The sequence below is a fragment of the Pelodiscus sinensis genome, chromosome 1, assembly GCF_052426305.1.
Source record: "Pelodiscus sinensis isolate ZL-2025 chromosome 1, ASM5242630v1, whole genome shotgun sequence".
Taxonomy (NCBI): Eukaryota; Metazoa; Chordata; order Testudines; family Trionychidae; genus Pelodiscus; species Pelodiscus sinensis.
The window spans coordinates 306,106,561-306,126,358 of record NC_143052.1 but is presented as its reverse complement, the minus strand read 5'-3'; the positions used below and the strand labels follow the sequence as shown (position 1 = coordinate 306,126,358).

Here is a 19,798-nt window from a genome sequence, read left to right as displayed (position 1 = left end):
CATGGGGCTTACTGACCCATCTCTCCTGTTCCACTCCCCTTTTCCTCATATTCTTGTCCACCCACCTGAACTTGGGACCAGCCCAAGTGGGCCCTTCTGGCTATGCCATTGCTGTGGATTACTCTAGCTGCTGGAGAAGTTCATGGCCTGGAGACCCCTGCATCACCCACACAGCCCCCTGCTGCAGGGACATACATGCTGGTAGTTGGGGTAAGTGAGTGGGCTGGAAACCGCTCTAACTCCTCTGCACCTCCGTCCCCGCCCCCCGGGACATTTTAAATCACCTAGAGGTGATGGTGGGGCCAGGGGATGCACAGAGGGAGTTCTCGAGCAGCAGGAGGGCCAGGGGAAGCAGGGGGTAGGGAGCACAGGCAGGCAATGAGATTTGATGGAGCCCAGGAATATTCCTGGTTCCAGGACATGAGCCTATATAACTCACCCCCTTTGCTGTCCATCCTGAGGCAGAGGTCCGGTGAAAAAAAAAGAGTTGCAATTGAAGACTGTTTGATGATGCATATGTACAATTGGGCCTGAAATAAAGTTGCTCGGGGAACCTTCATTCTGGCATTTCTTCACATCTGAATGCTTGGGTTTGCAACCTTAATGCTCTTTTATTGTAATTTTTCCTGTCTAGTGCATATATAAATACTGTATTGACTTCTACTGAGGAAAGACGGCTATGGAATATATCATTCAGTGCTGTGTATCTTATTTCCAGAAAGATATAGACAAACTGGAGAGAGTTCAGAGAAGACCGGAAAAAAAAAAGATTAAGTGTCTGAAGGATTGACATATGAGAAAAGATTAAAGGAACTATGAGTTAAATCCTGGCCCCATTGAAGTCAGTGGGAATTTTGCCATTGACTTCAGTGGAGCCAGAATTTCACCCTAAATCTCTAAATCTTGGCTAAGTCTTAACTACATAGGACATGACTGCCTACAAATTTTAAGAGTGTGTACAGTAAGGTGGGAAAACATTTTTTCAGCATGATACAAAGGGGACTACTTGAAGTAGTGGTATGAAATTAGAGAAAGAAGAATGTGGGATAAATATCCGGAGAAACTTCCTGAGTATCAGATGGTGGAGTAAATACTATAAGGGTTTGTCTAAATGTGCGGCTCTGCTGCTGTAACACTTAGTGAAGAAGCTACATATGCTGACCAGAGAGTGTTTTCCATCAGCGTAGGTATACCATCTTCCTGAGAGGCGGTACCTGTGTCAATGAGTAGAGCCATCCCGTCCAGAGGATGGTTTGGGGCAACCGACCTGGGCCCCACACTTTGGGGGCTCCTGCACTGCATGGGGCAGCTTGGGGTGGTAGTGGGAGGACCTGGCACTGGTATCAGGGCTCAGGCACACCCCTTTACTCATGTGTAGCAGCAGGAAGCAGAGTGACCTGGCCCCAGCCTGCTCTGCTCTGCCAGCTCCCAGCATCACTCGGGGCATGGAGCTTGAGGAAGAAAGGCAACTGGTGCTTGTGACGGGAGGGGTGCAGGGAAGAACACTTTGAGGAATATCGGCAGGGGAAATGAGGGTCACCCCATTTACCATTAAAATGTTGGAGGAGGTACAGAGGTGTGCTGCACCAACCAAGTGCTACCAAAAGTCACCTATGGGGGAAAAGGGCAGAGTGGAGTGGGGTGGGGTGGAGCAGGAGCAGGAAGAAGGGGCAGAGCCTTGGGTGAAGGGGAGGTGTTATTCCCGGCCTCACAGCTCCCGAGGACTGGTTCTGTCAATGAAGCTTGTCTACACTAGGGTTTAGTATAACTGCATCACTCAAGGGGGTGAATTTTCCATAGCTGTGAGTGACGTAGTTATACCAACAAATTCCTAGCACGGACCAAGCCTCAGGGAGGTGCTGGCAACCCTTTGCTTGAGATCATTAAGAGCAGATAAAATGCCACCATGATGACAATACTCAATAGATAGGGGAATGGGCTATGGATGTTGTTTTCCATCTCTGTAACTTTCCATGTTCATGTGACCTTTTTGGCTGGAATTCAGATGAATCTGGAGATTGATGCTGAAAATGTAACTGCCAATTTTAAGCCAGTGGAATATATCTGGTTTGAACAGGGAAGGGCAATGACCAAGATATCCTTCCCCCTCAGCATACACTACAGATTGCTACATATTTTGAGTCACTTCTTCCTTAGCTATTTGCACTAACTCAGTCCTCAGAAGGACCTATCCAGCTCAAACTTAAAAAACAACAAATAGTCTTTAAAGTGCTACCAGACTAACAAAACATGAATGGTATCATGAGCTTTTGTGGGCACAGCCCACTTCTTCAGATGACCAGAGTGTTGGATGTCCAGTCATCTGAAGAAGTGGGCTGTGCCCACAAAAGCTCATGATACCATCTACACGTTTTGTTAGTTTTTCAAGTGCTACTAGACTATTTGTTGTTTTTTAAGTTTATCCTGTACAGACTAACTTGGCTACCCCCTGAAGCTATCCAGCTCAGTCCTGTGCAGCTAGTTTTCATGCTGAGACAAGTTTGCTTTCACCGACAGGTAGTCTTGGTATATTGGCTCCTTCACAGCTTCATGTCCATTAGAGGGAGTCAGTGTTACTTTATGCCATTGAGATCCATCAATGGACGTTACAGAAACTCTGTGGGGGCTAGCTTCTAATTTACTGCCCATCATGCTGTGACTGACCATTCAAATACTGCACTGCCCTCTAATGACATTCAAGAAGGAGTCTGCAGCCGAAATAAACCAACTGATTATCAGTAAGAAATTAAAAAGCCCATCTCATTCCCAGTGCCATGGTAGAGGAGGCTATGTTTTCCATGACCATCTAGATAAAGTGCCTGCACTGTATGCAGATGCAACAGTGGACTTATGAAAAACTTTCAATTATCTAAGCTATTTGAGCAAGCAGGCATATGTGCCTGCAGGGCCCTGGTCCAAAGCAGAGCCCTAGGTACTGTCACAATACAAATAGTAATTATATAAGAAAAGGAGTAGCTTTCCTTCTGATTGTCTCTGTTTTGCATGCGAATGCGAGTTTATTTAAAAAATATTTTGTGTATTTTTAGAGACCACTTTGAAAACAATCTATGGGTATGTCTACACTACCCCGCTAGTTCAAACTAGCGGGGTAATGTAGGCATACCGCAATTGCAAATGAAGCCCGGGGTTTGAATTTCCCGGGCTTCATTTGCATAAAGGGGGCGCCGCCATTTTTAAATCCCCGCTCGTTCGAACCCCGTGCCGCGCGGCTACACGCGGCACGAACTAGGTAGTTCGAACTAGGCTTCCTAGTTCGAACTACCTAGTTCGTGCCGCGTGTAGCCGCGCGGCACGGGGTTCGAACGAGCGGGGATTTAAAAATGGCGGCGCCCCGCTTATGCAAATGAAGCCCGGGAAATTCAAACCCCGGGCTTCATTTGCAATTGCGGTATGCCTACATTACCCCGCTAATTCGAACTAGCGGGGTAGTGTAGACATACCCTCAGAGTCTGAAACAAGTGAAACACCATCTCTCTAGATCTTGAAATTATTTTCTTGGTAAGGCTGATGAGCAATGTACCTATTTCAACCATGATCTTGAATAACCAAACAATTTTAGAAAGTTCCATCTTCCACTAAACAGAATTGGTCCAAATTTCCTGATTTGGATTTCTATCCATAGCAAACATCTGTTGCTCTGCAGAACTTGTGCCCACATGCTTATCTGTCTTAGGGTATGTCTACACTACCACCCTAGTTCGAACTAGGGTGGTAATGTAGGCAACCGGAGTTGCAAATGAAGTCCGGGATTTGAATTTCCCGGGCTTCACTTGCATCTCGCCGGGCGCCGCCATTTTTAAATGTCCGCTAGTGCGGACTCCGTGCCACGCGGCTACACGCGGCACAGACTAGGTAGTTCGGACTGGGCTTCCTATTCCGAACTACCGTTACTCCTCGTGAAACAAGGATTTCCTCGTGAAACGAGGAGTAACGGTAGCTCGGAATAGGAAGCCCAGTCCGAACTACCTAGTCCATGCCGCGTGTAGCCGCGCGACACGGAGTCCGCACTAGCGGATATTTAAAAATGGCAGCACCCGGCGAGATGCAAATGAAGCCTGGGAAATTCCAATCCCGGGCTTCATTTGCAACTCCGGTTGCCTACATTACCACCCTAGTTCGAACTAGGGTGGTAGTGTAGACATACTCTTAGGGAACACTGCTTGTATCACATGCTTATGGATGTGCCACTATTTCATATAGGACAAGCAAGTACATAAATGCCTATCTACTTTAATCCTTAAGTCCTGCAGCCCTTCTTACCAAAGAGAAGCAGAGCTTCATCGTCTGGTCTTGTGAATGTACAGCCTGTCATGCACATATATGTACAGATATATATAGTCCCAGTGTTACCTTGTTGCCAAAGTCTGCAACAATCATCCTTAGCAAAACTCTCTCAGTGAAAGCTACAGTTAGCCTTCAGAAAGCACCAGTCACATTTGCCTTTTTTTTTTTTTTTGCAAGTTTAGAAAGCTTCATCAATTGCCATTAGTTCTCCTCCTCCCCCTTTTAGGAATTACCTAGTAACATGCTGATTTTTTTAAGTAGATACTTTCTTAGCATCCTCAAATTAGCTCTGACTTTAGGCTTTTAGCTGTTTGGACAAAAGTAATTGATGAACCATTATGTATACTGTACAGATTTGCAGGTAGACTGTTCTTAGTAAGTTTCCAAGTGGCCTTTTGCCAAAATTCTGGAACTCTGTGACTTTAGCAAAGTTTCAGACACTCAGTAATTTTTATTATTTAGCTTTAAAATTGGCTTCAGTTAGTCTAAGTAAAATTTCAGATGCAGTCTGCATGACTCATATAGTTATTGTTTGCTTACTGGAATTGTGTAAGATCTCAGTGTACCTGTAGAATTCAAAGGCAGCAAAATGGATTAAACAGAATTTTCTGGAGGGTTAGTATTTCTTGTGGAAATAGGGTGGGTGACTTAATATCTAAATGTTTTAGAGAGTCATTTACCACTGCATGTGGTGTGAATCTTCTGTAAAATCAGTTTGTTGATATCAGCTTGCTTATCAAAGGACATTAGTCAACAACAACAAAAACACTTTCTTTTTATTAGGTACACTAGTAAAATGCAACAATGCACCTTTCAGAATAGTGGGTGTGTTAATTAGTGAGGTAATATATATGATTTACATAGGCTTGTTCTGTGATGGACTGAACCTTATCTGGCCTGAGAAGAAAGGGCCACTGGTTTTCACTAATTCATGTCCTTTTTGAAATTTGTACAAATGCTCAAAATATAGTAAATCTTGGAAAACAGAGGGAAACTTTTTAAAAACGGTGCCTATAAAAGATCATTGTAGTTAATGTTCAGCAGTAACATTTTGTGTACAGTTTGAATCATGTTTGTAAAACTTACTTTAAATTATTTTTTACATTTCCCTTGGAAGTATAAAGCTTTATAATCACTGTGCATAACTTCTGTCACCCTTCTACCTTTAATTTAATAGTTACTTTCAGGTAAATAAAAGTTCCAGGAGTGCCTGTCGCAGCTACTTTATGGATTTAGTTAAATTTTTGGATTAGGGATCTAGACCTCAATTTACAAGTGTGGATTGACATTTCATACCTAGCTTTGATCCAGAAGTTGATCTCATTTTACCAAACTGGAGTGTCTGAACTTTTAGTTTTAATTTGCCATATTAGCACTGCCAGAAAAAACTATATTAACTGTTTGTATAGAATATCAATTTCATTTAGCAATTTTAAGTGCCCGTTATTGTACTTTTAACACTGATATCTTAAGAGGTTAGAGTACTGAAATTATGCGTAATATATAAGTATCTCATAAAACGTGATAGATTTGTGTTTTGCATCTTCCTTCTGAGCCTCTTCCTGTTCCTATTTAACTCAATGATGAAACTCCAATTGACTTTACTCATTATAGGAGTGGGCCCACTTGACTCCATAATTGCCAAGACATACAACAGACTGCTTAACGTTTTCTCCAGAACTTCTTCATCCTGCTCCAGCTGTCAAATGGCGTCTTGCTTGATTTGAAAGATGTAAAATAAAACAGCGAGCAGCAGTTTCAAAATTACTGCTCACTGTTGCAGCTGTTGTTCCAATCAAAAACTACTAGAAAATCCCTTTGAATTAGTTATACTGAATTTGTAACAGTCTACTGCATAAAGCTATAGCCATTCCCTGGGGAAAGAATAAGCCTGACATGGAGGGAAATGATTAAAGTTGTAATATCCCTTTTTTTCAGTGAAAATAAAAAATGTAGCTCTTCAGTCTGGAGCTAATTTAAGAATTCCAATTTTTCCTCCTTTAAATTCAGCATATGAGTCTTTTTCTCCCCCCCATTCCTCCACCCCATAATGGAAATAGTGGGCTGGAATTACACTGGAGCCAAAAGAATCCTTATGTGTTTTTTATTATGATGTCTGTTTTTTGTTTGTCATTACCTACTTGAAAGATTTAATTACTCTTTCTGATAGTGAGTGTCTTTGGGTGGAAGAGCATAGAAAATCATGCACTACGCAGCTTTCATATTATTAACTATTTACCAGTTATGTTTCATCGTTTTTCTTAACATATGCATAGAGCTCACTGCTGGCACCCCTCCTCTCTTATTTGTAGAAAGTAATCCTTATCTAGTCAACACAAATGTATTCATTGCAAAATATTGCCCAAAATATTATTGCAAAGGTAATGATTAGTGATGAGCATTAAGCAGAAATATCCTTGGCAAGAATAATCAAATTTTTCAAAATTATTCATTACTTACAGTCCTAAATGTTATGCAGTATAGTTGTATGCTGCTAAACAACTGCTATTTTCCACCCAAGAGCAGGCTCCATTTCAATTGTTGGTTAAAGTGATTATTTCAGATGTCAGTCCTCAATAAATCCTATAAAATATACTAGCACAATGAAAAATCTTGTAGTCTGACTACATGACTTACATTGCTGTTATGTGTGTCTTTATATGCCACTCTTACAAAAACAAACACACTTCATTCATTATTCACACTGCTGATCAGTTACTCACAACAGACTATTCCTGGAAGTAATCGGGGTGCTCATAATTTGCCCTTTAGCAGTTCTGAAATAAAGGGTGCTGAATTAAAAGTGAATTTAAAATGTTTATAATCTTTGCCATCTTTACTTGTTTTTACCTTTTACAGGGTACTCCTGCAGGCTGATTTCTCAGAATATGTCTCTCATCTTAGTGAATGAAGATTCATTGGATGTAAGTAATTCTTTCCATGGAAATTCTTGGTTCAGTCCTTTATTTGGATTGCATTTGTTTTATTTGCTCATTCTGATTCAGGAATAGTTTGAAATCAGAGCTCATTTTAGAAAGCTGCCAATCAGCAATTTTCAGCTATGTGAAAAAGGGCTGAGGTTTACTAAGTTGTGTTTCTGTGGTCTTTTATCATAGAGCAGTCACATTCACTAAAACATGGAAGCTCATGATCATTGGCTCTGTATGTCAGTAGTTTTGGTTTTTACTTTGATACTGACCATATTGGTGCAACATTCCACAGATCAGTAGGAACAGTGCTGGGCTTTAAATAATATTTATTGTACACACCTCAGGCTATGTCTAGACTATACTGATTTATTGGGAAAAGGTATACAAATTGCGCTCTGCAGTTTGCATACCTTTTTCTGATAGTTTTTTCGGAAGAGGCTTTTCTGAAATTTGGCCTGTCCACACTGGGCCAAATTTCAGAAAAGCTTCCTCTTTCAGAAGAGCCCTTCTTTCTCATGGAAGAGGAAGATAGGGCTTCCGAAAGAGCATGTCTGCTCTTCTGCAAAAAAAAGCGGACGAGCAGACGCATTCCCTGGACACCGCCCTGTAGGGTAGACGTAGCCTCAGTTCCACTAGGAGTAGCCTTTCTGCTAAGGGAAAAGCAAGTTAATTAAAATGTTTCTTCTTCTCTTAAAGCTGTATCTGATGTTAGATGTTTTGGGCAACAGTTAAGATGGTTGGAAATAGGCAGGGAAAATACACATATGCAAATTCACTGTGCAGTGCATATCATTTTGAGATAGAAGCAATATTAGAAGAGCATTGTAGTTGTACATGTCCTCAGTACTTGGGCCATGCATAGTGCATGGAATTTTCCTCCAGTGGTTATGTCTGCATATGATCCACAGATCTTGTCTCCTTTTGAAATGATGCCTGTGCTTTCTCTCCAATTGTAAAAGCAGCTCATGTGTGGCTTGAACGTCAACATTGGTTCTTGATATTGCCAAACAGCTCATGAGAGCAGCTCTAAAAGCAGCCAACTGCCAGAGATGTATAACTCTTTAACAGAGACTATGTCTACACTTATGGTGACATGTAGAATACATACCAGCATGGGTTTGAGTAGCTATAGATGGAAAAAGGTCTGTTTAGGTGAGTAAACATATGACAGAGCCTTACAGTGAGTACCCTACATGCCTCTCTACATGTCGGAGCAATGCATCCTATGTCTATACTGCTGTATTTAGCAGTTCAGTATCCTGCTAGCAGCAAAAATCTTTCCCTGCTGCTTCCCTCCTGCACATTGCTACTCTGCAGAGTGGACTCAGACTGTTTTTAACATGATGTGCCCTACATCATGGACAGTGAGTGAAGCTTCTCTTTGGGAAGGCTAACCCCCTGCTCTGCCTCTTTTTGCGAAGGCCCCACCCACTCCCGCTGCTCTCTGCACCCCCATCCTGGCACCTTCCAGGCTGAGGGGGAATTAAGAGTTGGTCAGAGCCATGAGGGGGAGGCTGAGAGCTCAGCCTTTGCTGAGGTGGAACTATCAGCCCCAGCTGGGACTGTGGTAGAGCTCTTGGCCATGGCCAGAACTCTGAGCTCAGAACATCTGTCCTCCTATCACCAACCAGGGGTGCAGGCATGGAGCTCTGCACCTGGAGCCCATTCCCTGTTCCACCCCTTCCGTTGTGGCTTTGCACCCATTCCTCCCACTACTGCTCTCCCCCCCCCCCCCCCCCCCCACCTGCCATCCCACTCCCACTGTGGCCTCAACACCTTAAAATCTTTATTACTCCTCTGTGGCCATGGCACGGAGCAAGAATTCCTCCAGCCCTGTGGCAGGGGGGAGATTTTTCTGGAGGCCCCAAATTAGCTGGGGACCCTGGACTAAGGTAATCTGCCGCAGCTCCCCAGTGGTGTGAGGTTTGGGGAGGCTTAGCTTCCCCACACCTTCATTACACAGTGACCATGACCTACATGCTGCCAGGGTAGACAAAGCCAGAGAGAAAATCTCATTTTCTCCTACACTTTCATTGGCATGTTTCCTGGCCAGTGGTCACCAGTAGGAAAGGAATACCAAGAGGAGCAGGGAAAGAGGAAGCAAGTCAGACTTACAGGTTCACCAATCCTTCCATCTTACCTGTCCCTCTTCAGGGATCCCTCTCATGAGCACCTTCGGTGGAGCCAATTCCAACTGGGTGTGGCAGAGCTCCGGTCATTCTCCTGGGTCCTGGCTTCCTGATGGATTTTTGGTACAGGACAGAGGTTTACAGTGACCCTGCCACTGCCTCTTGATTTTCTCAGAGGCGAGGGCTCCCTGCTTAATGAGCCATTTTCATCATCATTTCACTAGTCTGAAGGACAAAATCCCTCTGTGGTCCAAAAAGTCACTTTTCCCTGGTCGCAGCCCACTGGGAAGGTTGGGGGGGGGGACCCTGGTCCTGCCCACTTACTCTGGGTTCCAGCCCAGTGTTCTAGGTAGATGGGGGGGATCATGCCCTTATTCCCACAGAGTAGCAGCTGCTCCATGGGTCACTTCCTCAACTGCTCCCCTGGTACCTTCTCCCTGGCACCTAGGAGAAAACACTTCTCCTGCTTGCAGTTTGTCTTCACTCTGCATTTCCTCCTCTCCAGTCCATCCCTCTTCTCCTTTCCCCTGCCTTACCTGAGGGGAAGCCTTTTATAGAGGACCAGCAGGTCCTAACTGGCTTCAGGTGTCCCATTAACCTGCTGTTGCAGGCTGGCTCTTAATGAGCCCCGGTGCTGGCTTGTCTTAATTGCTATGCAGCAGTCTCTGGCAGCCTACTCAGGGAACAGTAACCTACTCACCCAACTGCCAGTATACCTGTCCTCCACTAAATTCCTACAGCCTACTGCCTTTGGTCTGCCACATGGGACACCACTCTAAGAAGTTACCTTGTGCAGTAATGATGATTCTTCAAGATGTGCATCCCTATGGGTGCTCCACTACTCACCCTTCTCCCTCTACTTGGAGTCTGAACCACTCAACTCTGTGGTAGAGCAGGAACCAAGGGGATCACATTATGCAATGGCACCAGAAGACAGGTACTGCGCATGCATGACCCAACCAACCACTGCTATAAAAAATCTCCAATCTCCAGCTCAAGGACACACCGACACCCAGAGTGGAGCACCCACAGAGAGACTCAGCTCGAAGAACCATGTTACTGTACTAGGTGAATAACTTCTTCATTTCTGAAGGGCTGGCAGATAGAAGACGGTAATTAGAAGATGGAGATTTGAAGCAAAAAGGTTGTCTTAATTGTCACAGTTCTGCTGCTATGCGGCTTATGTTATGATCCTCCCCCATCTGTGTGACTGCATTGTGTTCAGGCTAGACATCTTTTTATTCTGCTGTGCCAACCCGTGACCCAATGCTGCCTTACAGGGTACAAATAATTCCCACTGCCGACAAAGGATAAGACCTGTGATAGAGAAATGGCAAGGTTGTCTGTCTGAATTCTGCTGTTGCTTCTTTTGCTATCAGAGTGCAAAAGTTTGTCATCACTTATGAATGGATTGCAACAATAAAGATCACACATGTTTTCATCGTGTCTTCTGGTTACATTATCTTTTCTGTAAAATATCTCTAGTAGGGAGCATTGTACCTGTCTGCATTATAAGGGGGTATAATGTTTCTGTCATCCTGTCTGTATAAGGAAAAAGGATTTACATTGCTTTGATTTTATTTCTTTATTAAATGTATGGAATGTGCCCATTCTAGGCCCCATGTGCATACAGGTTGCACTGCTGTAAGCTGGGATTCTCTTGTCCGACAACCAGGATCAGAGAGTCTTGGTGCATTGTGAGCTATGAAGGGGCCAGGAGCCCGGCATCGTGTGTGTGTGTGTGGGTGGGTGGAGTGGGGTAGAGGGGAAGCCCAGCACTTGGTCAGGAGCTGGGAAAAACTATCACAGTGAGGTCCAACCTGTATATAATTACTTGTTTATATGAAGAAGGTCCAAATAAACATGTCAATCTATATGAGTCCCAATCCATCCCTAAACTCCTAGCTTTTTGGGTACATCTACACAGCAGCCTTATTTTGGAATAACTGACGTTATCCAAAACAACAAAGAGCACGCCTACACAGCAAGCCATTATTTCAAAATAACGTTGAGCTAGAGGACTTCTTACTCCATCTCCTGTAATCTTCATTTCATCAGGAGTAAGTGAAGTCACAGGAAGAGCATTCTCTCTCGGACATCCTGCTGTGTAGACAGCGCCAAAAGCCGAATTAAGATATTTCTACTTCTGCTACACAGTTGATGTTACAGTTGAAGTTGTGTAGCTTAATTGACTTTTTCTCTGCTGTTAAGATGTGCATTTTGAGTGCTCTGTTTCTTTTTCATTGGAATTAAATGGTGCATTGTTTTGGCTTTCCCATTTTCTAACTGAAAATTATGACTGTAGAGGGATTGATGGACTGGTTCAATCCAGAGAAGGAGTGGGGGGGAAAAATATCTGGAGGAAATAAGAGGTGGATACCTTCCCAATATTAGGTGTTTAACCACATTTGATGGAATGCTGTATAATCCAGGGTTGTGAAAAAGTCTTCATTTTCTTTTTTTTCCCTTTTTTTCTGAGAACATTTTTTCCCTTGTTGAGATAAAAGAGGTTTTACTTTTTTATTTTTTTAAAATTTCTGTGTTACTCTAATGTAATTATTTGAACAACACAGAAATTTGGAAGTTGTTTATCTTTGGAAACATGAGTCTGTAAATTCAAGCTGTGAATGAAACCTTTTTAAGTATTCTAAGTGTTAAAGAAAAGTGATAAGACCATTATCTTTTGAAAATGGTGAGACCGTTCATAGATCTCACTACAACCTTGAGGGAGAAATGGGAGAAGTCACTGTAGAATGTCAAGAGAGAGATGCTTGGATAGAAGAATCAGCTGTCACTTAATTGGAAGAGAGGAGTGAGTAAAGTTCTTAACTCTCATGGAAGTTGGCTTGCTAGCACCTAGGGTACAGCTACACAGCTGTGTTATTTTGGAATAACTGATGTTATTACTGTGTAAATACCCAGACATGTAGTCATCCCCCCCTTCCACTGGTGTGTCATGACATGAGGTGGCTGACCATGGAGATGAGCTACAATAGGTGTTTTGCTTAAAGATTATCGAGTATTTTTGCAGAGAAGGTGTCTGTGGGGAGCTTTATTGTTTTGTAAATTATACTAAAATCTGAAAATTAGAAGAATAAACACTGACATTTATGGTTATCCTTTGGCTATTGTAAATCATCTATTAATATTACTCTTGGTCATTTCGTTTGTGATTCATTAAAATATTAGACAGTAAGAGATAAATCATTATTGGGTGCACTGATGTTCCTATAGCCCAGCCTAGTGTCTTAGATGCCAGAGGACATTTGAAAAACTATCATGTCTGACCTTAATCCACAGAGAGATGTGAGTTTTTTGCTGTTTACATAAGTTGGCCTGATTGTAGTGATCTTGGTTATGGACTTGATGTGGCAAAATGTGGAATGACCGCCAGTCCCATTGAATCTGAGGAACCTCTTTACCTCACATGAGGTAAAAGTTCACAGAATCCAGGTCCAGGTGATTAAGCCTAGGCCAAAAAAAATTATTCATAAAAATTAAATTCATAGCAAAAGATGACCATTTACACTTCTCCATGGCAGAGCAATGGAGGAATGATTTCGGTGAGCCTGCTTATTGTCTGCTGGTTTCAGCCAGAGATACCAGCTCATGTTGCCACAAGCCTTAAACATATATACAGACAAAGAAACTACTGCAATTTTAAAGGTATGAAAGGTCAGTGCCTTCATCCTTTTCTTTCCCCTATCCCTGCTGCTTTAAAATAATTCTTTATAATTATAAATTTTAGCTGATGTGATTAACCTCTACCTTTTCCTGGCCTGTAACTTTAGATAAATCAGTCTTAGAAATGACAAACTAAATCTTCAGCCATAGTTGTCTTCAGTCCAGATACTAAGAACGGGGATGTAATAGCTCTTCAAGTGATTAAAATTTGGAGGATGATAGTCACTTCTGTCAAACATTCACCATGATCAGTAAAGAATTTAGTTTGGAGACCCCACTCATTAGTATTCTCAGAGGATTTAAGCATTAAGTGCAAGTTTTATACTTTGAAGAAACCACAAAATGTACCCACTGTTGACACTTTTAAGGCAATGAATATTCCTCAGTAAGAATCTGCCTAATGAGAGCAGGCCTTTTCTACTAACAGCTCTGAAATGTTCAGCTAAAGCTGTACGTAAATCTAACACTTTATATTATTGCTGTCTTGCTTGGTTAGAATTTCTTATAATTGCAAAAATGCTTTTTTAAAGAGGCAGCATGAAGTCTTTTGCTCTCCACGGTTGTACTCAGATATCACATATAATAAATAGTTTCATGTTCAATGGATTTTATGTATAGCAGAGTTTGGAAAGTTATTAAATACATTTTTGTTGAGAAATGAAGAAGAAAATGTGATACTGGAGCATCAAACATCTTTCATAAACACCAGAACTAATGGAAACCCTGACAACATTAAAGGCATCCAGTGAGATAAAGTGAGAAAGTTCCATAGCTTGTCAGACAACCCAAGAACTTGTTGATTTATATCTGCTGGCATCCTAAGTGAAGAAAATTGGTGATTACATGGTACGTCATGAATGTATGCCATGAGAAATATCTAGTATCTTTTGTGGTTGTGATGCTTGAGCTCAGATAACAGGCTTCTCCACCATAACAAGCTAGCAGTTTATTGTTGCAGAGCCTACTGAAGCAGTATATCGAATAAGTTATCATTGCATCAGAGGCTTAAGTCAGTTGAATTTCTTCATCATAAGGTTTATTCTGTAGTCAAGTTTCCAAGGACAACTATCCACGAGTTAGAGTTATTACATATTAAACTTTTCCAATTACTTGGTTTTATTTTTAACCAAGAAGGTGCACTGAAATACATCCAATACAATGACTTTATGCATACTTGACTAATAATGATTATTGTCACTTCCTTTATTTTGAAAATAAGTCCCATACTTCTTGACTGGCTTACAGTTTATACCTCATTTTTAAGCCGCCTTTGCCGCCACCGGTACCACCCTGCATGTGTCTAGGAGCTCTGTGGCCCATTTGGGCACATTCATGACAGGCAGAATAGGCTGCTGCCTCGGCACAGCCTATTGCTGGGTTTTGTGGTGAAGTTTTCCTTTTATTATGCCTCATGCAGGTTCTGGGGCAGCGGAGGAGACAGTATGTGCTCTTCAGCTTCTTGGGCTTCTCAGTAGAATAAAAGGGATTCACTCAGGCTTATGCAATTTCTCTGGGATGTCATCTCTTAATTTGGTTAATACTACACATACATAGAACAGTAGAAATAAATAATAAAGCGACACAGACAGCGAACAAAACTACAAACAAGTGACAACACTGAAAATACAAAGGGAAGTAAAACATCAGGTGTTTGGTTCCTAAATACTCATTTAAAATACCTAACTATGCACGTGTAACAGAATTCTGTAGAAACAGAGGCAAAGTTCTCCTAGCTTCACAGTATGTGCATGTGCATGTGTGTCCAACTCAAAAATTCAGAGTAGAAGCCAGCGTACATTAAGACATGGATGGCTTTGGAGTTTGCAGACATATCCCTGTTTCAAAGAGCTTGCAAGTAAGGTATTCATCCTCCAAAACACCTAAGTACCACAGCTAGTGCTTGCTACTTATGAATCAATGGGACCACCCTGAAGAGCCAAAACTACCTCTTCCCAAACAAATTGTAAAATTTCAGTGGAAATCATTTGTCTGGAATCCAACCCTAATTGAAAGCTCAAACAAATAAACAGTATCCTTGGTAATGTCCTGCCAGTTTTAACAATTTATCATGTATTAATAAACAGAGAATTTTTTTTAAAAAAATCATTAAAATCAGAGTTTTCAGATATCTACAACACTCCAAAAGAATTACATTGTTAAAAAATCCTTTTCTTTTTTACTTTATGCCATTCACACCTCCTATGTAAACTTTGAAGTGTAACTATGTAAATGTCATGAGTTAGGTGTATCTACATGCTTTTGCTCTAATATTCATTCACTAAGCCACAGTCCTGCAAATGCCTATGCAAAGGAACCATCCACATAGATAACTGTTTGCATAGTATATAATATCTATCTAGAGTAAATAGCATAAAAGCAGCTTCTTAAAGTGACACCAATTGAAATAAAATCACAGATCTGTTTCTTGCAATAATGGATTGCTGTACTTTATCCATAAGATCACCTCTATGTAGCCACATTCCCCCCATTCTTCAAAATGCCAGCAACTCACCAGAAATCTTGCCTTCCCCCTGCAGCCTGCTCTCTTCAGCAGTCTGGGGCTGGGAGAGAGTGCTGTCTCTCCTGGGAACCCGCAGCTGCAGCTCAGCTGCTGAATCCATTCATTCACCTTCCCTCCAGGGTCCAGGAAGCATCAATACCTAATTAGTGGAACCATTCTGCAGAGGTAGGTTTGGGCTGGGGCTGCAGCTGGCCTGGAGCTTCTCTGACGGGATGGGGTGGGGTGAGCTGGGTTCTCTGGGTAGGGGGTCTTGTGGCTCTGTCTGAGGGGAAGAGGGGGTCTCCAGGCTCTGGGAGGGTGCAGGTGGAAGGTGTGAAGCTGGGGCTAGCCTCCCCAAAGGGGGAGGGTGGCTCTGTCCCGGTGATTTAAAAAGGGTCTGGGGTGCCTAGGTGCTACTACTTGGCAGTGGCTGAGGTTTCCCTGTCTCTTAAATCATTCTTGCCCCTGGGCAAGTGCCATTTTGTCCCCCTTGTTTATTGGTGAACCTGTTCATACTCACTTGCTCTTTTTTTTTTTTTTTAAGATTTCTCCAACTTCCAAGTTGGAGTTTTTCAACATGAAATACTTCGAGTCTCTTTTAGATTCCATGTTTCCTTTTTTAATTAGAAAGGAAATTCACTGCAAAAATAATCTTACTTTGCTGCTTTTGATCTGGAAAAAAATCTCATTTGTTGGTGTCTCATTGTAGAAGACTCTGAATTGTGTGTGGCTATGTCTACATTACACAGTTTTTCCAGGATACCAGAGGTATCCCAGGAAAACTCTGCCACGTCCAAGGGAATGCATCTGCTCTTCTGAAATTTTTTACAGAAGAGCAGATGTGGTTTTTTGGCATTCCTGTAAACCTTGTTTCATGAGGAAAAAGGGATGTGTCAAAAAAGGGGGTTTCTGACATTTGGCCCGATGTAGATCGACCAAATGTCAGAAAAGCCACTTCCAACAAAAGAAGCGGAAAAGGGTACGCAAATTGCAGTTTGCAATTTTCATACCTTTTTCTGGAAAAAAAATGCAGTCTAGACACAGCCTGGGTGAATAGGGAAACAGAGAAAAGAAGTCTATCAAAGTAAAGGCCCTGAAAAACCCATAACATGGGTATCTGAGATTTTGGGTAAAAAATACAACATGGTTTTCCACTTTTAAAAGCTGTAGAAGGGAGAGCTGGAAATAACATTCTTCAGTTCTTGGGTTAGGGAGTATAGAATTAGATAGGAATGAAGTAATGATTTTTTTTTATGGACATAAATGTATTTGAGGCCCAGTCTTGCACTCATTATTCAAGTAGAATCCCCCTTGATTTCAGTAACTCTTGGGGTTTTTTTTCGTCTTCCTTCTTGACATGGCACATGGATCATTTGTTAGGGTCATTTCATCCGGATATGCCCCACCTAATCCATTTTAGATTTCCCTGGCTTCATGGCACCTCTCTCTCTCTCTCTCCTGTTCTCTGTCTATGGCATATAGCAGTTTAGTCTTTAGAGGGCAAGTTATTGACAGGGATGTTAGTGTGTAATTGAATAGTCATGTAGCCGCATCAAATTTTAGTGGTTACACAATTATTTGATAATTCCCAGAGGCAGAGCCAGCAGCCAGTACTTTCCAGCTCCACTCTCAGGAACCCCCTACTATTAGAAGCAGCAGCACAGAGTGGCAGGCAAGAGTTGGTCCATGAGGGGAGCCAGTTTAAAAACCAGCTACCCATGCAGACAAGATCCATTATGCTGCCACAAGCCGCTGCCTCTGATAGAGAGGCAGCAGCATGGAGCAGCACCAGAAACCTGTCCGCAAGGCATCAAGCTCCCCACAGACAGCGACTGCTCCGCATCTCACAGAGTCTGCAGGGAGCTCGGTCCCCCTGTGGACAGAGGCTGCTCTGTCTGCAGCAAGTCTGGGCCTGTCACGGACAGAGGATGTTTTGCAGCAGCCTCTCCTAGCCCCCACCCCATGCTGCTGCCTCTGATATTCAATTCTGAGGGGGAGCCCCAAGACTCGAGGGCCAGTTCCAGGAAAGCCGGACGCCACATCTGGCTCTTGGTCCTGAGGTTCCCTACCCCTGGTCTACACATTGACACCCCTAGTTATTGGGCTCATTATAGAGGTGTCTGGGTGAAATTTAATTGACTTTGTGCTTATAGGAAGACTGATTAGATGATCTCATAGTCCCTTCTGGGCTTAAATGCTATGAAACTCCCCTGGTTCCTCAGAATCATGGTTTAGAATCCCTGAATTCTGGATGGAAATTAGAAACAGTGCAGAACAGAATTTGGAACCCACCATAGAGGACTGGCATGCCCTATTTCAGCCCTTCTATGCTGTGTTTCTGTATATAACTCCACTAGGGTATGATTAAATACCGTAGAACTCTTTAGATTTGAGGATAACAGCTTATCAGACTTGAGACTCTGAGATGGATTTCAACAAAAATAGTGCACTAAGCTAAACATTGATGAACCTAATAACTTGGTTTATGTTTGTTTCAAAATTTCATTTTTGGCCAGTCATTCCATGTCTACTACTTCCTTTTTGATTGGTGGATACAATATGATTTCTAAGATATGTCTGTGATACCCATTTACAAATATTCTCACTGATGCCAACAGATTGTGCAGATTTGCAGCACAGTTTTAAAATGTGCTACTAATTTGCACTAATTGTAGGTACAAATCCAAGTACTTTAGCTTCTCACCACCTGCTTCAGATGCATGCACTCTGATAATCACCTGTAATTTAGTCTTTAAATTGCTTTCTCCAAAGCAGCTTGTACCTTGGCACTTGGAAAATATATGCCTTCTTCTGAGGGCAGAATATGGCCCTCCGCACTACATTCTATGATCTGCTAAATACTACTTTGTGCTGTGTAAGCAGACAAAGATAGATAGTGGAAAATTCCCCTTGTCTCAGGGATCTCTCCACTGGAGGTAAGTTAGCAATGGAAGCTCTGCTACCACTGAAAGCTCATCATCTATTAAACCATATTGTTAGTCTTTGAAGTGCTACATAGTCCTGTGTTTTGTTTCAGCTACACCAGACTAACACTGTTACATTTCTATCACTATGCTACTACTGGTGTAAGGGAAGCAGGGGGCCTGCTCTAACTCTGTGGGGCCAGGGAGCTGAGAATCACAAAGCCACAGCCAGTTGCCTGAAGCCACAACTCTCCATTAGATCTGAGCACAGATGTGGAGAATAAGAGCTCTGGTGTTTTCTGCTTGTAAATATAGGTGCCAACTTTCTGATTTCCCCAGGGGCTTGACTCCTGCTCTTCCCTAAGCCCCACCTCTACCCCAACACCTGTCCTTCCTCTTCCCTCACCTGCTTTGCCCCATCCCACCATTTCCTGCCTTCATTCTCCTCCACCCCACCTCTTCCCCCCCCTTCCACCCCCTTCCCCAAGCATATTCCTCTCCTCACTCCTCCCCCTCTCTCCAGCTCCTCCTGCATGTCACTGAATAGATAATCCATGGCGGGTAGGAGGTGCTGGAGCAGATGTGGAGAAGCTGCGTCTGCTATTTTTTGACATGGGTGCTCCATCCCCGGGGCACCCGCAGAAGTAAGCATTTATGCTTCTAAGTCAAAATATGATTTAAAACTTAAAATAATAGAACATGATTTTGCAAAAGAAAGCTAAGGGCAGGGGAACCGAAATCAAGGAGCTCCAGTAGACAAAGGAGGCAACCAGCCAGTCTGGTGCTGTACCCATAACATGCTAGTTTTATGAAGAGCTGGATGGAATTCTGGATGGGGACCCCACAACCAAAACCAAGGACACCATAGATAGTTCTCAGAAGAGAAAAGAGCCAGAACTACTTGTCCCAGGGTATGTCTAGACTACAGAGTTTTGTTGGAAAAATGTCTGTTTTTGCAACAAAAGCTGAGTTACATCCACTCTGCAAGCACATTCTTTCAACAGTAAATTGAAAGAACAGAGGGGTTTTTGTGCAATTGGTAATCCCCATTCTATGAGGAAGAAACCTTTTTGCAAAAGAGCTCTTTTGCAAAAACGCATGCGTGGATGGGGAAGAGGAAGTTTTTTCAGGAGAGGGAAGAGGAAAAAGCACAGGTGCCCTGGTGGCCATTCTGTCCATAACAATCACTGATTACATGCAAGATAGCATCCAGACTGCCTGGATGCTATCTTTTGAAAAAGCGCATTCACTTTTGCAGTGTGGATGCTCTCTTGTGCAAGAAGCCTGTAGTCTAGACATAGCCCGAGATATACAACAGGCACAAGT

The 19,798-nt window shown here is 42.6% G+C and overlaps 1 protein-coding gene and 1 long non-coding RNA gene across 3 annotated transcripts in view; one reads left to right on the top strand and one right to left on the bottom strand.

Moving 5' to 3' along the window:
* Positions 1–15,898, bottom strand: part of LOC142826537 (uncharacterized) — a 40,109-nt gene extending 24,211 nt beyond the window's left edge. Inside the window, exon 1 of one of the 2 annotated variants that reach the window (XR_012900733.2) lies at positions 15,561–15,898. This is a non-coding gene — a long non-coding RNA (uncharacterized LOC142826537). The remainder of the gene's footprint in view (positions 1–15,560) is intronic. The other variant, XR_012900736.2, reaches the window with a different exon arrangement.
* ATP8A2 (ATPase phospholipid transporting 8A2) overlaps positions 1–19,798 on the top strand; it is a 554,076-nt gene that overhangs the window by 106,848 nt on the left and 427,430 nt on the right. Inside the window, exon 23 of the mRNA XM_014581486.4 lies at positions 7,165–7,229. Coding sequence (XP_014436972.2) covers positions 7,165–7,229 — 65 coding nt within the window. The remainder of the gene's footprint in view (positions 1–7,164; positions 7,230–19,798) is intronic.